Genomic DNA, 23,081 nt, shown 5'->3' with positions numbered 1-23,081 from the left:
TGGGGAAGCTCCCCTGGGGCAATGGAGGAGGTCTGCCCTCCCCAGCAGCCCGAACACTCAGAGAAGTCAGCCTGCATGTGGAAACGTGCTCCTACTTGTCCCACAGAAAATCCCAGCAGGAAGCAGGAAAAAGGAGGGAGCCTCCTCCAGAGTATCGCTTTCAACATCTCACACTTTTTCACCTCTGACCCAAAGATGGGTCAGCACTGACACAACAGCAAGACAGAAAAGCTGGTTCAAAGTTATGCCAGAAATCCTTCCTTTGGCCCCCCGTTTCTGAATGCTTACAACTTGCAGAGGATCAGCTTTATGTTTGTGAGCAACTTTAATGACAATCAAACAACTTTATTAAGGAGTTTAAGCAGAATGCAAATAGCAAATAGACTTTTAGTAGCCACCTGAATAGAGTAAATCTCACTTTTAAGACACAATCTTTTATCTTCTTATAAGACTCACAGCCTCAGCATTACAGTATTATTCATATTCCTGCATAGGCTCAAGCTTTATAAAGTAGGACGCAGAAAGTATAGGGCAGAACTGCAAAGAAATCTGTTTTTCTGATGCGCCTGACCACAGGGATTTTCTTGCATGTCCACCAGCATGCAAGCGCTGTCATGTCATGCGTCCATATGTGCCATTCTCTCTCTTAGGATTACAAGCAGGGAGAGAAAAAATACCCTAAACTGTGCTGGAGAACTGGAAATCAAAGCTGCATAGTTTCTAGCATGATGTGCTAGTCTAGAAACCTGAAAGGCTTTCTGATAACAAGGAAGTGGGGGCATATTTAGAAATATGGGAGTGAGGGATAGTATGACCGTATAAGCCTGGACACAAATAGATTTATATAAACAAAACAGCAGTCAAGTCCTAGACATGCAGCAGCAGTGAGCAAAATGCACTAGCCTGTCACAGAGGAAAAACATTAAATCCATGATCTTGCTGGTATTCTGTTCTCCTCTACAGATATGTTCTTCATGGATCTGTCAGTAAAGCATGCTGCTAAACTTAGCAGTTTGCCCTGTTCGTGAATTGGACTTACCTTCTTACAACGTCTTAGTAATTCAGAAGTATTTGGTAAAGGGTACATGGGACCAAGCCTTAGCCTTTCATTGGCTCACAGATTATTTACAGCAACTATTTACTATAGCATATGATCACTTCGAACACATGGGCTGTCTTTGTTCCATGATTACATGATTGCTGATTTTTAAAGAAGAGGATCACAGCCATAGAGAATAATGCAGTACCTGACCAAGGAATCATGGACTCAGGGAGAGCACTGCAAGACATCTCTATCCATCTGGCTGGCCTTTGAAACCTACCAATGTTTTTGTAAAACCTCAAAATACTTATGGACAAATAATACGTCTGTGAGTTTATTCCCAAAAATATTTAGAGAACACTTTTTGTGATTTGGCCAGTTCTATCATAGCTGGGTATGTCTTGCTGCTGAAAAAGTGAATAATCTGAGGTCATTTGCTAACAATTACCTATAAATAAGTGCATGGTAGTACAATTGAGTCTAGTGTTGTAATGAGCTAAGGAAAAACTGCTGTGTGAAGGATCAGTATGGTTCAAGAAGGCAATGGGTGTTTTCCCACAGAAGACAACATACAGAGCAGATTTTTGAGTGTATCTTGGGAACACACAGTCTATAGCATGTAACATGAACATCACTGCACCCTCTAGGACTGACAGCATCCATGAAAACTTAGAAGTAAGGCATGCCTTTCTGCATTGTGCAAGAGGGGTAAGAGAAAGAAAGGTGGAGTTGGGGATGGAATTGCCAAATGTCTGTGTCTGCATTTCCAAGGCCTCCGCCAAGTAAAGTGAGTCCTGGAGCCAGACAAGGACTGTCAGGAGCCAGCATCAGGGGACAGTGTCAAGGCAGGGAGGAGAAAGCCCTGACCAAAACAGTGTTGCTTGAATATGAGTTTCATGGGAGGCCAAGATTCTTTAATCAGGCAGGAAAGCTGAGGGCACAAATGGCTTGTAAAAACTTTTGCACATGTGGTCCCACACACTGGCTGCAGCAGGAGGCAGGAGTGGGGCAGAGTGCTCTCTGCACATCTGCAGTCCAGGCACTGCAGGCTTCTCACCAGAAACACTCTCCAGTCACCCAGAGAATGAGAGCAGCGTACACCAGGAGAAGCATATCCTTCATAGGTACGTGCCTGAAATAATTTTTCAAATGCTTGGTCAGCTACTTCTATCAGCAGGCTCAACTTAAAGTACTGAGGGGCTCTGAGGGCTGATTTGGGTTTCTCTGGTTTTAAATCTGTCCTTAAGAGCCAGCTGGGGACTAAGGTGTGAAAGGGTGAATTAACCCATGGCAGCCCTCGGAGACTGGTAAATGAGGATGTGATCTAGTGACACTTTCCTCCTCTGTCCATTCTAAGTGGCGATCAGGCAGTTTAGTCTCCCTTGAAAATCAAGGCCCAGAAATAAGCACAGCCTGAGAGCACCCGCAGAATAGGAAGAAATCATGGGATAATTTAGTCTGGAAAAGATGGCTGGAAGCCATCCAGTCCACCCTTCTGCTCAAACAGGCTAACACCAAAGTGAGACAAGGACCGTTTTCTGTCAAGTCTTGAGTGTCTCCAGGGATTGGGATGCCCAGCCTGCTCCAGTGTATGACCCCCTCAGGGAAAAACTGGTTTTCTTTATATCTTGTTCCAATTCTTCTTGCTGCAGTTTGCAGCAGTTTGCCTCTCATCCTCTTGCTATGCAAGGCCCAGCAGAGCTTAGCTCCCATCTTTACTACAGCCACCCGTTAGGGAGTTGACAACAGCAATAGATCAAGCGTTCCAGCCCCCTCAACGCTCGGACTCGCTCCTAGTTACCAGTATCTTTCATGCACCGGACACAGGACTCCAGCTGCAGCCTCACCAGTGCTGAGGAGAGAAAAAAAAAATCATGTCCCTCGACACAGACCAGGGAGCATTTTGCTTGCTGGCTGACATGCACAATGTCCCGGCCACCAGGACCCTCACTGTCTTTTCTGCAGAGACACTGCTTTGGCCGGATGGCCCCCAACCCCATACTGGGGTTGTATGGGCTTATTCTGTCCTAAATGACAGATTTTAGATTTGTTGCCATCAGAGGGTTCGTGTTCGCTCCAGCTTGTGAGGGTACCCTGAGTGGCAGCACTGCCCTCCGAGCTAAAGACCACTCCGCAACAGTCCATCCTCAGACTCAGTCAGGATGCTCTTATCCCAGCATCCTACACATTGCCAAGATGGGGACAAATGGCCAAATCCTTGGATGGTGGAAATCAGACCAGCTACACTTGTATCTTTGGCTTTGTATGTCACTTCAATAAGTAGTAACTGTGGACTAGCCCCTCCTTCGAAGGCAAAGAAGAGGGGAATTTTTGCTTAATAAAGTTACTTTTCTCACTTACAAGAAATGTTTTATGGAGCCTTTTCCTAAACTCGGCAGGGGGTTTCCCAGTTGAGCATTTTCAGACCCATTTCTGGTAAGTTCACAATGTTTTCAACTTTCATTTTTAGTGGTTTTATAATTTATGCATTTTTTACTACTAAACAATTCCTAGAAAATATTTATTGTTAGTTTTATAAATTGACTTCATACTCTCCGAGGATTTTCACTACGCACAGAATTAAAATCTTCCCTTAAAAATTCTTCCTAGTAGAATGCATGTCAGTTGTTCATGACTCTTCTTTCCTTCGAGGCACAGCATCCCAAGAGCAGAAGTGGTTTTCTGTTGGCTGATTTCCTTCAACATTGCACGGTTAGTTTTGTCACCTCTCATTTTTTAGCAATTAGTTTCTCTTCAGCTGTGCCCTCATGACTCAAATTTATTTTTACAACGAAATTTTAAAGAAATACTATAGACACTGTAGGCCTGCAATGTCAGGGACAGGTGCTCTGGATCTAGATCTGGCTTGCCTTCTAGGGTGAAGCGAACCCATAAACAAAACTAATTTCTAACTATAACCAATAGATTTTTTTTCCCCAATAAACTAGTTTAAAACCTTAAGATGTCATGAACGTCAACGTGATGAAAGACAGAACATGAAGAAGTTATTTTCCTCATTTCTCCTTCCTTAAGGTGAAATATTGAATCAAGCCCATCTTTAAAATAACTGCAGACCCACCACTCTAAGACAAAAGTTTTAAATCTTTTTCACAGATTGTAGTTACTGAAGGGCATCAGACTCTGCAAGCATGCTTTTGCTCTGAAACGTTGTCTCCAGTTTAGCTGATGCAAGGCTTCAAGCCCAATGAGCTCCAGAACTTGACCTGCAGGCAACATCCACTAAGCAGACAGTTTTGTAAGAAAGGTCACCTTGCCTTTGGCTTCAGCTCACCCTAAAGAGAATACAGACAGTGGTTTTGGCCCACAGAACTCAGTTTCTGCAGAAAAGTTTGAGGTGACCCAGGGATTTGTTGGGAATACTCCAAAGAAAGCCGAAGTCAACCTGGATACAGAAGCTCTCTTCACAGTGTCCACACTCTTTGTGCAAGCCAGATACAAATGTCATTAACTACAGTTATCTTCCAAGGCACTACAGAAAGATACCACATTCAGTCTTTCATAGGAGAAAAAAAATACAGAAATGTCTTTAAGAAAACACAATGGTGGAATTAAAATTATCTACATTTTACTAAGATTTGCCAGGATGTTGCCCCCTTGTCAGGTCCTGCAAAACATTTGGAGAACAAAGTCCTTTCTGTGTGGGTAAAACACCCCTCTGTACACAGCTAATAAGTAACACAAGGGCCAGATCCTGGACAGGGGACAAATAATAATAATCAACTCTGCAAGCCTTTCCAGCATGCCCCAGTTTAAAGAGATCTAAACAAAGGTTCATCACCTCGCAGCCGAGTGTCTCACCCCAGCTGTCGGGCTCCGCTGGCTGTGCTTGGCATCCATGGCAGCCTGCACTCGTCCTCAGCCCTCGGACCTCATGCTGCATGCAGCACACGAGGCAGGCCTGCATGAAATTTTTTCTTTTGTGAAGAGTAAATAGTCCCTAAGTTTATAGACAAATAGCTTCCCAAACTCAGTGGTTGTTTTATCCGCAGGGGTCACATCTTTTAAAGAGCTTGCAAGCTCTTTGAAGAAAACTGTGAACTGCAATCACATACACAACAGTTACGTGTCAGTTTTATGTCTCTTCCCTGTTTCATTTTTAATTTTGGCTGCATTGCTGCCATGCCAGCAAAACATGCCTTTGTCTTTTTCAGCCTGCATGACTGTGTGTGTGGGTGAGTGTGCATAGTTGGAGCAACAACCCACATGCTTACAAGATAGATACACTTCTTGGCTAATCACCCTTGCTGAGGAGAGAGAGAGAGGACAGCAGCTGAGGTAACGGTGCAGGAATGTAGAGTACCCAGCGCTGGTGTCATGCTGAGTTTCAGTCCCCCATGCATGTTCGAAAAACTGTAAAAGAGCACAGTGTAATCCTCGTTAAGGTAGAAAGAGCAGACTGTACGTCTTGGAAGAGCGATATTCCTTTTACTACACAAAGGTGTGTATGGGTCCAGCTGTAGAATCAGAAACCCGCTTCACTCTTTCTTCTTTCACATATTGTGTAGAAAAATCAGACAGTGCCAATGAAGGTGGGGTTTCTTGTTCTTTTTTTTTTTTTTTTTTTTGAAGCAAGCTGCACACAATGCTTCCATAAGCAAATCTACTATTTCAACATTAAGACCTAGGTGTTGTCTCTAATTAAGAGTACGTAACAAAAATAAACACAGACACACTTTCCAGGAAGTAGAAGCTAGGTAAAGCTGAAGACAAATAAACTGTAAGGAAACATACTGTGAGATTTTTTTATCCTACCCAATAAACAAGGACATATCTTGGCTACACATTGCCCACACCTTGCAAAAGGGTATCCATCTAAGCACAGGTAGTGAGTGTTTCAGATCCTTCAGCAACATGGACTGTACTGGCATGATGCTTATAAAGCAGCCTGGAGGTCAAGTTCTCATTACCACACAAATAGCAGGGAAAGTCAAGGATCGGATAAATCTCACTGGACTGCAAAGCATCTGTGCAGCCTCTCAAGGGAGACAGTCCCTAGGTGCCAAATTTAGCTCTCATCTCATCTCATTGAATGGGACAGAGCTACCACCAAGGTAGTTTGGCCCAATGTTTACAGTTTCCCACTAAAGTTTAACCACAGCATCACTCCTTTTTGAGCAGCAGCACACTCCCTGTGAATTACGTAAGGGTGGCAGTTTGCAAAACTGCTTCCAGTGGCTGCTCTTTCTTTCCGAGTTTTCACTCTGTAGCAATATCCTGCTGTATAAATACATCCATGAACAGAGGCCCCATGATTCCTTCAGCTTCTCCAAAAGTTATTATTTCTCCAGTGTCATTTCATGTTCCCGATAATGAGCAGCACCACAAGCAGAGGGAAGGTTCTTCGAATCTGTGCTGGATTGTCTGCTCATCTCAGGGGGATGCAAAAGTCAGTGGTTTCAATGTCCAGACCTGTTCTGCTTATGCCTGAAAAATAATGGTCAAGCAATAAAATGTCCCTGGAGAAAGGGCAAGAATGTTTCTGTTTGGGACAATTTGCAGCAGCAAAAGACTGACCCTCCTCACAGAAAGGGCCAACTTAGAATTAACTCTTGTGCAGTTTCATCCACACCTCTCTTCAAGCCACATAGTGATGACTAATATGACTGGTGATCACACACATGTAAAGTGATAGGGCCCAAAATAACCTTGCCTCTGTTGTATTATTTGGGTGGGAGGAAAAACCCTTCAGGTTTACCCAGCTTTATTTGGCATAATTTTGTCAGCTGTTTGCTCCTCAGCTTGGGACTCCTGAATACTCAGGGCTTCCTGCTTACTTGCCAACATCTGGGCTGTATAAAATAACACTGTCTTAGCCAAACACCTAAAGATGAAAGCATTTCTTGAGAACTAATAGAGATGGCACTTTACTGCAGGTAACCCTTAATTTTGGTTTCAGACAATGGCTGCCTTCCTGCATCTTTGCTCAGGTCCACAGGTTCAGTTCAGAATTCAGGAAACATGTTGCAAGCCGTCAAATCTCGCCTGATCTCCACCCTATCACTATCAGAGGTCCTAATGCTTGTCTGCACACAACCATTTTAAGACAGTTCACTAGGCAAAGCAGACTGAGCACCAGCCTAATTGGCCACCTTGCCAAAGTGACTTTTAGGTAGTGTAAAGCTTGCATCCCTGGGGTTCTTCAGCCCATGTAAGTTAAACAAGCGCCCAGACAACGAAATTAGATGACAGTGAAAAGCACCTGCACTGGTACCTGGACCTCAAGAACAGACATCTCTTATTTTCATTCAGTTTCAAAATTTCAATGGATTTATACCTCTTCTTTGAACACACCCACTTCCTGATCATGGAATACAGCTTTTCACAGAGAGCTGTCCCTGCCCAGTCATACCAGAAATAACCTCTTTCTGACCTGCATGTAGAACTTCACTTCCAGTGTCTGTGAAGAGTTGCTGGTTATAATTTGCACTTTCATCAAAGATGTTTCTTCAAATAAAATTTTTCTCGCTTCTGTATTTTAAGTTGGAATAAAATGTGCCTGTGTTAATCGGATACCACCAAACTCTATTACTCATCTTTGGCAGTAATGAGACTGTTATGGTTGCCTTTTTTTACTTCAGTGGCAATAACGGGCATTAAATAATTATCAAAGTACTACTATCAAATGCACACATTTAAATGCAAACCCCTCACAGTCCCCTCACAGAAAAGGCATACTCATAGGCATGATCATTGGACCCTTGCAACCATATCTCTGCCTTTAAAAGAAAACAGAGTATGTAGCTTCCCCTTCCACTTTTCTGATGAAGAGAGGATCTATGGAAGCAGACTCCAGGGATCTGAACAACTCCTTTCTCAGGCATTTATACACTTCATCTCTAAACTTCTGAGAACTCTCTTTTCTGGGGATGCAGTCCTTCTTCAGGGACCCTTTTGATATGCTTTTGACTTCCCTGTGTGCTTACCATGTACCTACTGCCAGCACCTGCATTTTAAGCATTTAGCCTCTAAGCAGCATATGTTGAGAATATATATTGCAGCCACAGTGCTAGGAACAGAAAGTCGCCAGGACGTTTCTTAAGAGCATCACAGGAAATATCCTTAGGTGCTTGCCCTTTTTTGGTACCCTTCTCTATACATCTGCTCTTAGCTACTGACAGAAAAAAATACTAGGCTGGATGGACCTTTCTTCTGAACCTGTATGGTTATGTAGTTTGCTGAATTCTGTCCAAAAAAATCATTGCTCGTTGCTCCTATACATGAATGCTATAAAACGTATTTTCAAACGATCATGTGTTGCTACTGCATTATCTGGTAGGAAAAAAACACTGATAAAATCGAAATGAAACCACAAAAGTCAGTAGTGACAAATATGTGTTATATTACCTAATCTATCCCGCCAATATATGGTATACCTCATATCTTTTTTGTGATTTTTCCAGTTTACTTTTAAAAATTGTTGTAATGCAGCACATCAGAATCTAGCATTGGTACATCTAATTGGTACCTTATAGCAAGAATAAATACAAAGAACTGATTAAAAAAATACACCCCAAAAAACTGTAAGCAACTGGAAGGACAATTAATCTTTTAAGAACAGGTCACATTTCAGAAATAACATCATCTTTTTTCTATTTTTTTAATTATTTTTTTTTAATACCAGCTTAGGCACCAATAACAGCGTCAGTGAAGGGCTTCAGATAGTAAAATCCTGCACTCTTCAACATTACCTGTGCTTTCTAAGTATGTGGAGCCTGTCTCTGCTACTTGGAAGCAGAAAGTTGGTGAGGAGACACTGCAAAAAGGAGAAGGTCTGGCATTGGCACACTTTTAGCAGGGATGATTATTACAGGCAATTAGGCTACATAATTGCCTTGGAAGAGGAAATCATCTGCTGCTAAGAAACAAAGAAACCTCAGTTTCTAGTAGCAGCCTCTACCAGCTGATGTGCTGTTGCTTTGAAAGGCTTTATATGTGTAGTTGATAACCTCAATTGCGGGCTATATTCAGTTTTCGTTTCAGTAAACAATATGCCTGTGGCAGATTAGAACACTACTGCGAAAGCTGAATCAGATGGCTGCTTTCTTCTGCACTTGCCATAAAAGGAAATTTTATCTCCAGCTTATGGAAAGAATTACAGTTTCCTAAGTTTCCTTCTAGACTTCTGATATTCCCTGTAGCTTCAGGCAGTCATGGAGAACCTGTCCATGTTATGCTTCAGTAGAGAAGTGGTTGGCTCATTGTAGATAGATCAGCTGGGCAATGAGCAGCTCTGTGAGGCTGGGGCAGGGAGGAAGCCACTTACCCTGGGACAGGAGAGTGAGTGGGCTGGGTGGGTCGGCCACCTCGGGATCCCCAGGGCTGAAACACCCCTGCACCCACTGTACCTTTGGGACCTCAGAGGGAGACAGCTGGTGTCATATTAGCTACATCAACCAGCTTTTAACTCAGTTCCTGTTAAAAAGGCACTGCAGAAACCTAAAGAGGGCAACTAAATCTTATAGACAGGTCCCCGGAAAGCCTGGAGCAGCTCACTGCTGCACAGGGAAGCTGCACAGATATGTCTGCAGCTGTGGGCTCTGCAGAGGCAGCAATACAGGATGTGGGCCTAAGCGGGAGAAATGCAGGCTGGGGAGGCAGGGAACCAGTTCTTGCAAAATGTCCTTAACCAGCCAAGGTTGGTCAGCACTTCTGGGAGCAGAGCGTGCTCTGGCATCCTCTCCACAGGGTCCTCCTGGATCTGGCCTGCATGGGTTTATTATCATAATTAACACTGCAATTTGCTTTAAACGACACACCACAGTAAATTGTTAGTAATTCAGGTGAAGGTACAGTGAGGCGAGTCAAATGTTTACCTCATAAACAAAGCATTATGTTAGTCTTCAGTTCCATGCAGATGATCACTTGTAACTTAAGTGATGCAGCAGGGCTGTTACAACATTCACAAGTTCTGGAGCCTGGTTTCCTCTGGACGTTTTTCTTAACGGCTGATTGTGCATACTGACTTGCACTGTTTCTACAGCTGAAGCATTTAGAAATCCTTTCTCCAAAGAGGATTTTCTAGAGTCCATAATAAGTTAATGAGCACACACAGCAGGCTTGGCATCAGTCAGGACACTGAGTTGCTCTGCTCTATCTGTTCACCAATTTTTACAGATCTAGGAGGACTTACTGGTTTTCAAGAGCTCAGGTCCTGTGGCCAGCTGGTTCAAAAATTCAGTGTGGAGCTCCATATAAGGGGTTCAGTGCTGCAATTGTAGGTATAAGACACCTCCTCCTGCCACCAAACTCCAGTGACCATTTCCACACCTGACATCTTCCACTCAGCTGTACCTCTCCAGTTGTGCATCCTCAAAGGGCAGTTTCTACTGCTTCCACATTTAGGCTAGGTAAAGCACAACTTAGCTCCTCTGGCAAACTAGGTAGAGAGAGCATGCATTTCTTGTTGGTTAGATATGGAAAAATTAGTATGTTTTGAAAAGCACCATGCTGCATTGTCTTTAGCTCCTTTGCAAGACAAGCTCTTGCACAACTCACTCCCTTCTTGCCTGGATAAATTCAGTGATATCTCATCAGCTCCTGCACCTCAGATGCCAAGTCATGAGCTCTTGACACTAGTGAATTGACAATTATTGGGAAGCATAGCACGAGACAAGTACTTCTTTGAAAACATAGCCCAGACCCCATGGGAGAAGTAGGGGTAGAAGAGGTACAAGAGTTGAGAAACCCTTCACATAGTTTTCCGAGTGCTGCTGCTGTTTTTCCACTGTGACCTGCCCCATGGGAGGCGTGTAACATGGCCAGACCTTCATAGCACAATATCAAGTTTGTTTGTTGGTTTGTTTCTTCTACTTAAAAAGGTAAGCTTGCAGAAAGTGGCAAGCCAGGGAATTCCATTCTGCGGCAGTATTCCAGTGGTAACTTATCTTGTGACAAAAGATGGAGAGGAGCACACAGACAAAATACAACCCTGTTTATGTAATGTCAGGTGTGAATCATTCTGCACCTCCTTCCTGTGTATATATGCAGCGATGCTTAAAGGTGAGATGCTCTGTTGTTTACACACCATAAAGATATGTGTACTCTGTTTAGGTATATATATTGTGTCTCTTCTGTAAATATGTCTGAATTATTTTACAAGTACAACTATCATGATTAATTGTTAGCATTATTTATCTATTTATTTAATTTAACCACCCAGCTCCTCCAGTGCTTCTCAGGACTTATCTCTATATTATGAATTTTTCTACATATTGCACATATCTTGAAGAAAACCTTACAAAGTTCAAAAGTTACCTTAACCATAGTGACAAAAACATGACACCCTTCCCAATTAAACAATATTTTCACATGTGTTACAGGCCATGCAGAATGGCAACGAGGCTGAAAGCTGTGTCAGATGTTACAAAGGCAAACGAACAGCACTTTTAGAAATTTATTTAAATCAAGAAACCAAATTCTGGATTGGAAAATGCCTCTTTCCAGAGAGGCACGCAGTTTACTTTTGCTTTAAATTAGGCTTTCTAGCCAGGTGGTTAGAGAGACCTGGAACAATTTTTGTTGTCATGTTTAAAGGGCAGAGCACATGCTTAACTACTACCCACAACCCCAAAACACATCCAAACACCTGTTTTTAAACTTGTGTGATTCTGTCTGACTCAAGGCAGCGACCTATACAAGGCTGAGTCTGGCATCAGCGGAGGTGAGCAGCTCCCATCCCAGACAGGACAGGCTGTGTACAGACCATCTATCATTCCTCTGCAGTGCTTCAGGATGGGTAGCATCTGAATAACACGCTCATTTATTACAAACCATGCAGTGCTTGTTACTGTTTTCTTCTTCAGCATTTTATTTGAAGGACTTTATGGTACTACAGAAACAGAGCGTTAGGTAAGACAGAGAACATCTGTATTAGTGAAGGGTACAACAGATACTCTGGAAAAAGCGAGATACTTTACCATCCTTGTATTTTTTACTGCACCTAACTAGCTTGTACTTCATTGCTTACTTTCCATAAACATGACTTCAACAGCATGAAAGCACCTATAATGAGAATATGCATTTTTTTGATGCATTAACTCTTACATGCAGAAAAGCAGCCTACAGTATGGAGTTTGCTCCTTAAAGCACAGGCAAACTTAAAGCACAGAAATACTGTACAACAGCAATAGACATTGACACTGGTGTAAGATTTCATAGACTCCCATTAAGTAGGTATCATCTCCTACCACGCAAGTAGACGCATCACCTTGCGTTTATCTATATTAAAAAAATGGTTTGTGACATCGTAACAATTTAATCCAGTGATTCAGATCTCAACATAATATTTTCTCTTGGGGTACAGACCTGCTCATCCTTAAGTCATCTGGAAATCATCTGCAAGTATTGAGTACTCTTGTATCTATGAAGAAGGTCCAGCCACGTAATGGGTTCCACATTGGGGACAGCCCCTGCTTTGGCCTGCACAGGACTCACACAGTGTCCCAACATGGCAGTGGCACAGGATGAACACACATGGCCCATGAGGCCACCTGCTCCTCAGGCACAAAGGCAACAGGCCAGGCAAAGCAGTCCTGACGCTGCCAGTTGGGCAGTGCTGGTCTATTACCAAAAAAATCTTTGGCAACCACTTCTAGAAATAGTCCCATTCATCATTCCTGCCTCAGAAACAATTAAGTTCAGCAAGCTGCTGCCAAAGCAGATTTTTAACCCTGTTAATTCAAGAGCATGCAATTGTTTAAAACAAATTGGTATGTGTATTACACTAAAATCTCTTCTTTTGTGAAAAGTAGGTCAACGTATTTCCCTTCTCTTGTTGCCAAGACTTGTCTATTTATTCTTAATCAGCAAGTAATTGTGTTGTATATACCTCAAGTGTTGTCCCACGAACTGAATGCCCAACAGCAGCTGAAAAGCATTAGCCAGTCCCTTAGAGTATGTCTCCTGGCTTGGTTTCTTCCAAGAGAAACCGTTTGCATGCTCCAGCTCTGTTCCACCATGTGAACCAAAACAGGTTAGCAGGCAAAGATCCGTGGATTCATTTCAGCCACTCAACTGATCCCAGCTAAAACACTTATGCAGCTGTGCCCTGTGGTACACATTTTTAAGAAGAGTAATTCCTGAGGTCTGGTATGTAAGTTTATGGCTATACAGCCAAATAAGCAGATTGGTTGGAGAATTTTGACTCTAGGCTCCCAGCTGAGCATGCAGGTATCTGAACGTACCTCGTAGGTATCTAATTGAAGTGCCTTGTTTCTGAAAGATAAATTCAAAACTTTGTGCCTTAGTTACTTGTTTAGGCATTTAAATAGAAATCACTAAACACCATTGCTTCCTACCAGCTTCAGTGCGATTTGAAAGCTAGGCTGATATAGCTTAGGTCCCCCAAAACAGGGAGTAGGAAGCAAACCTTAGATTCACCGCTCTTAAAATTCTTAACTTCATAGTGTGCTGGGGCAGCAAAAGCTGCTTCTGATTTTGAAATTCATCTTGGGTGTTCTTTGTTAAATTTTATCACTATTCTGCAATGGATTATAGCACATGGGACTTTCTACAGGGAGTTACAACAGCTCTTCTCAAAAAAAGGGTGGCTTTTTTCTCACCAGTCATTGCACACAGGAAATATTGAATCAGCCAGTAAATCTCTTGTATGTCTCTACAGCTATCTCTTCAATGCAGAAAAAATAGATGCACAAACTAGTTTTAAATCAGCAGTGAGCACTCATACTAACTTTTCAAAGTCGTGATTTCAAAGTAAAGTCAGCTCTACAGAGAGGATTAGATACACAGAAGAAAATACCTGTGTGTTCTTTCCATGCATAAAAATCAGAAAATAAGCATGGCAAAATAATCATATGCCAATGCAGTGGGAGATTGGAGGAGATTTTACGGTCCCAACTGTTATGCCCGTGATCTGATTATACTTTTAAAGATACCAATACATTCAAATTAGGACTTCACATGCACTCCAATATTCTGAATGCTGTGTATAAGGATATCTTACTGCAGGACAATGAATAAAAATAGGAGTATTCATTCATTCAGTATGAAATAATTACACACCAAGTATTAACTCAGCTTTTCCAATACCCTATCATTGCATGTTCAGACCTTGCAAAGTGAGAAAATCATACCTGCCATGATGAAATGGATAAGGAATGAGCAGGAATGAAAGGAAGTTTTTGTAAAAACCTGTAGAAAGAACGGCTCTGGCGAGGCATATGTACCGTCTGTACAGCTCCATCCCCCCACCCCCCCAAATTCGGTTTCTGCCACTGCTGCTTTACTGTGAATGATGTCCTGCGGATGCATAGTCATGAGCACAGCTGTCCACAATGTGTGTCCCTACAAGGCATGCAATATCCATGCATCCTTCTCCACACATCTCTCTCGCTCACACATGTGACACCATTTGCTTCCGATGCAATATACTATCCATATACTTGCCATGGTTTCACCTGAACACACACTGCTCTTTCCTCCTGATGACAGGGGATCTGAGAGCTGGAGTTAATAGATTTGTTGACATAAGCCAGGTCTCCCTTATGTGTCAGACAGTGATGCTGTGGCATGTTTCTGACATTAGCATTTCTGCAAAGATTGTCTCCTTGCAGAATATACATTAATTCAAACAGCCTCCACCTACAACTAAAACTCCACCAGTTTGCAGATCTGTAAGGCTACAAAGAGGGCTTGTCAGGGCTCCTTCCCCGAGCATCCAGTGCTACAAATGCTGTTTGAGTAGATCATCCAGCATATGCACAGATTTTATGCAAACATTATTTTGTGCAGCAGTTTGCCTGCCTCTTTTTAATACACTTTTTATTATCTTCCTCTTTGTATTTCCTGTTCAACAGCACAGAGAAAGTACTGTTTACACCAACTGTATCCTGTGTGCCAGTACGCATATATCCATCCTAGTAAGACAGTAAGTTAACTCTTAGTTAACTAAGTATTGAGTTAACTCACTGTACCTTATACTAAAAGAATAAGGCATCTAAAGAGAAGATCATCATGTATAACCACAAGAGAGAGAAAAGTAAAGTGATGCACAGAAATGTAACAGGAAGAAAACAGAATTAAGAGAAGGAAACAGTATACGAGGAGAAATGCCTGTCAGTCGGTACTGTTAGATGGTGAAATAGATACCCAGGCAGAGAAACGTAAACGCATCGCTCAAAAAATTTTAAATGAAACTTCATACATCACTTCATTAAAAAAATGTTCTTAGAAGTATAGACAGCATAACACAAATGTCTATGATTATAATATTCAGATACACAGTTTTGATCACCTAGTGGAACACATGTGAAGGGCTTGATGGAAAGCGGACCTTCAGAAGCAGGGCCAGAAGCACCACTGCTCTGTGACTCCACTCCATGTCCTGCACCTCCTGGTGTGTCACTAGGCTGGCCCATGTCCTAGAGTTCCACCTTTATTATTAATATCTGTATCTTTTAACTTCAGTCTCCTGCGCAGAGCCCCCTGATGTGGCCCACCACGTCACAAAGCAAGCCAGCCTGTGAAGACCATGCAGCACAGCTGGGATGTAGGCACCTTGTCAGAGGTCCCAGCAGTCCTCACCAGCCCTGCAAACCCACAGTACTCCTGGGCACTTCTGTTTCCTGGGAAGGCAAGGTACGCTGCTCACACTGCTCTCAGACACAAGAGGTTACTGTCCCCGCCCTCCAGATCCCCCAGATACCTGACAAAACACCCTGGACATCTGGTGAGCCAACCAACATCTCCCAACCAGCTGTCCCCACCATAGCCAGCAATACCCAAGTCTACTGTCTATCTTTAATAACTGTATGGTTGCTGCTTGCACAGTCATATATCTGAGCACATAAAGATGAAGTCAACTTGTATCAGTAGATACCAGCTGCTGAATTTTTGCTACATCAAGCAGCGTTGATCATTAGATATTTGCAGCAGCACATAACTTGCAAGTTACAACTCCCTTTGGTTGCAACACCATATTAATAATATTTGCAGGCTAATTCAGTTTAATACTATTCATGCTACAGGGTCTCTGCATTGAGCCAGAAGGGATTTCAGGAGAATTGTGTGGGTCACTAAAGTAAGAAACAGTGTACCTCTTATGAGGCACAGCCTGCAGCTTCACAAGATTACTGGGGAGGCAAAGGTCAGCCTGCCACCTTCTAAGGGGCTAAAGGCAACACCCTCACAAGGGTATTTTGGTGTTGGCTCCTTAATTTCATTGTTTGCTGCATAATATATTTCTTCCATAAAAGATGGAAAGTTAAACTTCCTACCAGGTACGACAATCTGTGCCTACTGTCTCAGCCAACAAATCAGTCGCATGCCTTCTCTGCTGTACTTTAATTGCATATGTAATTGTATACATAATTGTATATGTGCCCGAGAACTTCCTTCGACCTTCTCAGGCTTTTGTTTAAACCACTCAAGTCTGTAAAGTACTGCTTACACTTTACATAAAAGTTGATTTCAGGACAGTTCACTTTAATCTGTTCTTGGCTCTGAGCACTGATTAGGCCCCGAGCAAAGAACAGAAATGTTTCTCAGCTCTAAAACCATTAAAAATGAAGAAACCTGCATTTGCTGAGGAAAAAAAAAAAAAAGTATAATAAAGCATCCAAACTTGATACTTTCTATGTATCAAGGCAATTGCCTTAAAGGCAGTTTCTGTGATCACAGCTGCCAAAGCTGTTTATTCTCTTAGCTCCTCCATGTGACTTTTCTCAAAGCAGACACCCATTGATGAGTGCAGCTTAAATAGAAAAACAGGCTGTGCAGAAACTCCTGTATCTTAAGTGCAGGAAGGAATACTTGCAGAGGTCTGAGGCCCCTATAGTTTTCGCTTCAGCCTGAACTCTCATTATGTTGCCATCCTACAGCCTCCCATGACACGTTAACAAAGGCCAAGTGGTGCTAGATACCTCCTGTACAAGTGAAAGTGTTCCAAGAATGCTGAAACTGAATTTGAACTTCCCTTATCAGGAACAACAAAACAGAGAGCAAGCAGCTTCCCAGAAACTGCAACTGTTCGAGATACCTCATGCAGAAATGACCAGTTTTCAGCAAGTGCTACTGTCAATCACTGCAAGCCAGCCTGGAGGAAATGTAACTGTGATAACCGAGTATTTTTAGTGTCTATAGAGGAAGTGAGTAGTTTAGCTTTCTGGCTCTCTGGAGAAGGGATCATTACTACATCATTTTAATGTCAAGCCCTGGAGCACACATACAGATTGTACACAGAAATGGGGTGGTATTTTCCCCTTTTAACATAGGGCCAAATCAGCCCACCCATATTAACTTTCCATGACAGGATCTCTAAAAAGGCCACACCATCCTTAAATTGTTTTGGACTTAATTTGGTGTTGTCATGCAATTAGGTTTTGCAAAATTGGCTTCTGGAGTGACAGCTTCTATTGATACAGCATATGGCAATCAGAGAGCAGCTTGTGGCAGATGTGATGTTTATTCACTATTAGCTAGTTTCAGTTTTAAAGATGTCATTCTAATCAAAGCAAATGTTAGATGTTTGACATCTAAGGAGTTTTGCAGCATCCTCATCATGTTTAAGCTGCTTCTGTCAAGCAGTTAAGATTGCATCTGTGAATGAGTGTAAGTCATATTTAAGAACTGACAATTCAGTCTACTGGAGGTCCGTATTCCAAAAATCCACGTTTCTAATATGTATTGTGCTCCTTCAGTAGGCTACAAAGACCACCTATCACAATAAGTGATCTCATTAAGCATGCAGCTCCTTAGTCTTGCAAGCTGTTGCGATAAGCAGCTGTTGCAAGAGGGTGAAAGGTTGAATTATCAGTTTGGACAGCATAGCTCTCCAGTCAGCTGGCCCAGCAGAGAAAGTATTTGAGCAATAGCTCCATTACAGTGGAGTATACCTTTGACTACAGCACACGAGCAAAACATCAGTGGTATTTCAGTGACATGCTTCCCCACCCAGTAAGCAAGACACTCCCAGAAATTAATTGTGAAAAATTTATTATGAAAGCTTCAATAGCAGCAAATACTTCAATAAAAATTATTGCATTACTAAACCAGTTCTGCAGAGTGACCCAAGAGGCCTGTTGAAGTCTGTCCACTTTGGAGTCTCTATATTTGTCTTGGTAATCAGTCCCTGGTAGTCCATCAAACATTGGAACCTTCTTCTGTGTTTTGCAGACAGCACCAACAGTTCCTAAGTTACAGTACTCTGTCCAGTCCTTCTGGAAAATTTTGGCCCACTTTCCTCAACTTTCTCTCTGCCTTCTGAAACAGCTCCACTTGACCAGGAAACTTGCAATACTTCTTTCAGTTCCATGGTGTGTCAGCCTCTCCACGGTTGCAGCCTACTGAGGCTCACTGGTGAAGCAAGCTGTTCTCCTCTTTCTCCTCCGTAAGAGCCCACAGCATGCCAGTCTGAGTGACTTTAATCCAGTCTCTTGACCCAGCAAATCCATGGAATCAGCAGCTTGTTGCACACTTCGGTGAACCCACACCACGTTGAGAATGCAACAAAGGTTTCAGCCTCCCCAATACACTGGGTCACCATCACTCAGGCAGGGTGATAGTTGGCACCCAGTCATTGACATTTCTGCTCTCTTCACAAAACAAGTTCAGCTTTTCTAGAGCTGAGTCCTTCCAGCCATCTTCATTTGGGTTCTGCCAGAAAGAGAAAAGTTGCACACAGTGAGTGCTGCCCACCAGCTGAAGTCGTCACAGTATTTACAGAAGCATTAGCTTCGGAAGCAAGGCATTTTCAGCTGGTTTCCCCCCCCGACACAGACAAAGCAGAAAGCAGAGATGTTACCCGTGTGGACAACAGAGGAAATCCCCAGTTACAAGAAGCGCAGCCTACTACTACTGCTGCTGCTCAGCTGACTTGCCGTACGGTGTGTGCCAAGCCCCGCTTCTTTCCCCAGAAAGGGATGCGGCTCCCAGCGGGAAGCGGCCCGCCGCTGGAAAGCTCCAGCCGCCCGGCGCAGTGGCCGACAGCCCGAGCCCGGCCCGGCGGACAGCGCACCCAGCCCCGCTCCCTCCCGCGGGATACCCACCGTGATGAGGATGCAGTGCAGGTCCCGCGGCTCCCCGGACTCCTCGCTGGGCCCCACGATGGCAGCCAGCTTGGCCACGTCGTTCACCCGCACTATGTCGATGTCATTCTCACAGCAGAAGGCCTGGATCAGGGTGAAGTGGATCTGCAGGGCAATGTCCCCCTCGTCCTCCTCGTCCGTGGCCAGCACGCAGAAAGCGACGTTGTCGGGATCGCTGCAAGAGGTGATCGGCGCGTTGAGCCCCGTGACCGGCGCCGGCCGGCCCCGAGGCCCCCCGCCGGGCCGCCCCCCGGCCTCCGCCCGCCGTACTTACACATTCATCAGCTTGGCCGACTCGTAGACGCCGGCGGTGAGGCAGCCGCGGCGCTGCGCCGACACCAGCAGCTCGTGGAGGGCCTTGCCGGCGCCCTGCATCCTGCGTGCCGGGAGAGGGCAGAGAGTCAGCGCGGCACCGCAACCGCCCCGAACAGCTGCCCCTCGCCGCTCGTCCCCACCGCAGCCCGCAGCCCCCAGCCTGGCCGCGCCAGCCGCCGCCCAGACGTACCAGTCGTGGCCCGCGGGCACAGGCTCCTGTCCGTGGATCTCCTCCAGAGTCATAGCAGCGTGTCCCCACAGCACGCCGGCGGCGGCCAGCAACAGCTCACAGCACGGCTCGCCTCGGACCCCCGAGCGCTCTGCCGCGGCAACCCGCGGGCCGCCCTATTTATAGCCCAAGCGGCTGCGGCGCCGGCAGCTGGCGGCGCCTCCTGGGTCCCCATTGGCCCGCAAGGGAGAAAGGGGGGGCTTTATTATGCTAATCGGCGCGCGCCGGCAAGGAAGAGGGGGAAGAAGGAGGAGCGGGTGGCTCGTGCCGGGAGGCCACGTGGGAGGGAGGGGGGGAGGGAGGGAGGGAGGGAGGGAGGGAGGGAGGGAGGGAGGGAGGGAGGGAGGGGGAGGGGGGGAGGGGGGAGGGGGGAGGGGGGGGGCGGGGGCGGGGGCGGGGCGGGGGCGAGGCGCGGCGCAGGCATACCCCGTTCCGACCTGCCGGGGCCGCGCCCCCTGCTGGCTCGGCGCGGGCGCGCGGGGCGATCGGCGTCCGAGTCTTGGAAGTGGGAGTGCAGGGAGTGCAGGGGGGAAAAAATAAAAGAAAAAAGGTTTTATCGGTGTGGTTTCAGGAAACGCAGGTGCCAAGTGCTGCTGCCGGCCAGGGACGGCCCTTGCAGCCGCCCGGGCCGGGGAGCAGCTCTGCGTCGAAGGCGCTGGGGCCGTGGTGGGCAGCGAGCTGGGCATGGCCAGCAGTGGCCCCGGCTGCAGCAAAGGCCTGCGGTGTCCTGGGCTGTGCGAACAGCAGCACGGCCCGTCGGTCGAGGGAGGTGATAATCCCCCTCTGCTCAGCACTCACCAGGCAACAGCTATGTCCTTTGTCAGGTTTTGGCACCCGCAGTAGAGGAAACACATCCATAAACTGGAGCAAGTTCAGATGAGGGCACCGAGGTGTCCCCCTCCCCGGCTGAGGGACCAGGGCTGGTTCAGCCCGGAGAAGGCACAGTTCCAGGGGCACCAAACAGCAGCTAGTGTTTTCATAGCAATGCCTAGTGGGAGACAAGAGGCAATGAGCATGAGTTGAATCGAGAGGCTCAAGATGGGACATAAGGAAAGCCCTTTTCCCCCTGAGGACGGTGAAGCAGTGGAGCAGACTGCCTGCCCAGGGAGGCTGCGCAAGTTCCATCCCTGCAGGGTTGCAATCCCCAAGGGGACAAAGCCCTGAGACACCTGGTCTGCGCTCCCTGTTGACCGTGCTGCAAACAGGAGACCTCCTGAAGTCCCTTCTGGCCTATATTGTCCTATGATCCTAGAATTTTTTTTTTTTTTTCCCAGCAAATAGGGATTTTTTCACTTGGGCTTTATTAAAAGTAGATCTATTTTGGATAGTAACTTGAGCTTGAGTGTATCCTTTAAAATTAATTCAGTGTGAAATATGTATGATTGCTGAACTCAAGTCTGAACCTGTTCATCAGCAAACCAAGCAATAGTAAAACAAATTTTCCCACTGTGAATGAGTATGGTCTAAATATTAAAGGACAAATCACTTTCCAAGTCTTTCCAGTCTCTGACATCTCAGCCTAGTCTGCCAGTTAGTACTCGTCCACCGAGTAACCGCTTCAGACCAGCACCAAGTCCTTCCATAGAGGTTGTGTAGAGCCACCTCGAGGTAGACCTAGGTCTGTTGCAAACCTGCCCAGATGGAGTCCAGCAGGTTGCAGAGGGAGAGAGCTCTGTAGCCTGTCACCCTCACTGCTCCCTCACTGCCAGTCACATCATTTCCAGTACTTCACTGGGAGTCCTAGATCAAGCATGGCTTGTCTGTGACTCTGCGTATGGCGTACTCTGTCTGCGCAATAGTTTCAGCCTCTTTGAGCACCATAATTTCAGAAGTGCTGCTCAAACTGAGCCATATCAATGCCTTGCTGCGTTTCTGCTTCGAGTTGTTTCTAGTTACTGTCCCAGGCACCTCCAGGTGACAGCACAGGGCCCTGCAGTAATCTCTCAGTGAACTTCCATTTTAAACTGATGACAATAGCAGGGTCTGCCAGATACATCTGACTTCTCTCACAACATTTCTTGGGTGATTTCTCAGAGCTCTCAGGACAAGGGAGACAACTTTTTGTTGTAACCACCAATTCTCAAGCCTAACAATCTTTTTCACCCTACTAATGTGCAAAGGCATTCTTAACTTGTGAACCCACACCAGTGACCTGGCATGCTGAATTTGCTTGAGCTGGCCATAAATTCTTAGTTTGTTTTCTCTAAAAATTATGTGAGAAGTTTTCAGAAAATTATCTCACGGTGCATATTCATGAAATGGCAATTGTCTCCACTTGTTGGATTGAGCTTGCCCAAAAGGTAAAAATCCTTCACATGTCTGCCTCTTTTTTCTCTAAATATATAAATGGGGAGGAATGTGGAAGAATAGCTTGAGTGGTCAATGGCAGCTTTAGGTTTTCTCGTAAAATTGGGTTAGACATACTAAATGGTACATGTTTTAGAAGTATTGAAGAGCCTGTTTCTGATGTACTACAGTGTCAGTGCATGATGAAATAAGTGGAAAATCCAAGACTGACTCAGAGCTTTCAAAGATGCTGATATTAACTATGACTTTGATGAGTTTCCCTTTACAGTGGAAATGGAAGTTACTTAAAATGAATCGAAATTAGTAGGCCAAAGTAACTGGCAGAGGATAACAGTGCATATGTAGCAGTGTAACATAAAGAATTACCTAAATAATAAACTGATGTACGGAACCACATTAACACATTAATCCTTTCACATGCAAGGTTCCAGTTTTGGCTTAGTGACACAGCACTCTGGAGCTGGGGCTTCTTGTTATCTTCTCCATTTGCCCCATTATTCCTGGGTCTCCTAGTACAGATGGTGCTGAAGGCCATGAAGCATCACCAGACAGCTGATCCAGCTTATTTCAAACCATGGTTCAACATCAGGCCTCCGATGCAGAAGGAGGAAGAATGCTGTTCCTGCCCCAGGCCCTGTCCCCATTTTGAAGGCATCAGCTCTGCAGACATGATACCTTTGGTGTCTAATAAGCAAACTGAGCTTTAGCGGAGGTTGGGCTCCACTGCTTGCTTTCTTGGTCTTTTCCTCCCGTGCTTTTAATACATCCATGAAAGAAAAGGAAAAAAAAATCAAGAAATTAGACATCATTTTTGTTTTTCAGCATTCCTGGCCATGAACAGCAGGGTAAGGCTGCTGAATGTTCCACCTGAAAGGCGAAGTTACACCCTCTATTGCCACAGGACACTTGAGCATGCTTAGGCATACTTTAGTGTCTTCAATATGCTTATGTGCCAAATATGAACATCAAAATTCACTTCTGTAAATGAGGCTCGGTATAGCCTCTGCGTTTGAAGGAAAAGTGGTAGGCACCAGACCTGTGGTGGATCAGCTGTTGAGTGCTTGAAGTCATCCTGCAGATCCAGGGCAGGGATGGGATATCACATGGCGACAGTACTTGGACATGA

At 44.9% G+C, this 23,081-nt stretch overlaps 1 protein-coding gene across 1 annotated transcript; it reads right to left on the bottom strand.

The window, feature by feature from the left end:
* Nucleotides 1–18,562: 18,562 nt before the first annotated feature.
* On the bottom strand, nucleotides 18,563–19,662 carry GADD45G (growth arrest and DNA damage inducible gamma). The gene is made up of 4 exons (XM_086479828.1): nucleotides 19,610–19,662; nucleotides 19,379–19,480; nucleotides 19,066–19,279; nucleotides 18,563–18,673 (listed from the first exon to the last, which is right to left on the bottom strand). Exons 1-4 carry the CDS (start codon nucleotides 19,660–19,662, stop codon nucleotides 18,563–18,565), a joined length of 480 nt encoding a protein of 159 aa, XP_086335954.1.
* Nucleotides 19,663–23,081: the final 3,419 nt, after the last annotated feature.

Source organism: Leptosomus discolor, chromosome Z, assembly GCF_034619465.1.
Source record: "Leptosomus discolor isolate bLepDis1 chromosome Z, bLepDis1.hap2, whole genome shotgun sequence".
Taxonomy (NCBI): Eukaryota; Metazoa; Chordata; class Aves; order Leptosomiformes; family Leptosomidae; genus Leptosomus; species Leptosomus discolor.
Note: the sequence above shows the minus strand (reverse complement) of the source record. Positions and strands in the feature narration are given on the sequence as shown.

Excerpts from the sequence above, each read along its gene's own strand:
- GADD45G (XM_086479828.1), bottom strand. The coding sequence starts at position 19,662 with ATGACTCTGGAGGAGATCCACGGACAGGAGCCTGTGCCCGCGGGCCAC. Across the intron at positions 19,481-19,609 it reads GTGCCCGCGGGCCACGACTG|GATGCAGGGCGCCGGCAAGG; the intron begins GTACGTCTGGGC and ends CCCGGCACGCAG. Across the intron at positions 18,674-19,065 it reads TGCACTGCATCCTCATCACG|AACCCAAATGAAGATGGCTG; the intron begins GTGGGTATCCCG and ends TCTTTCTGGCAG.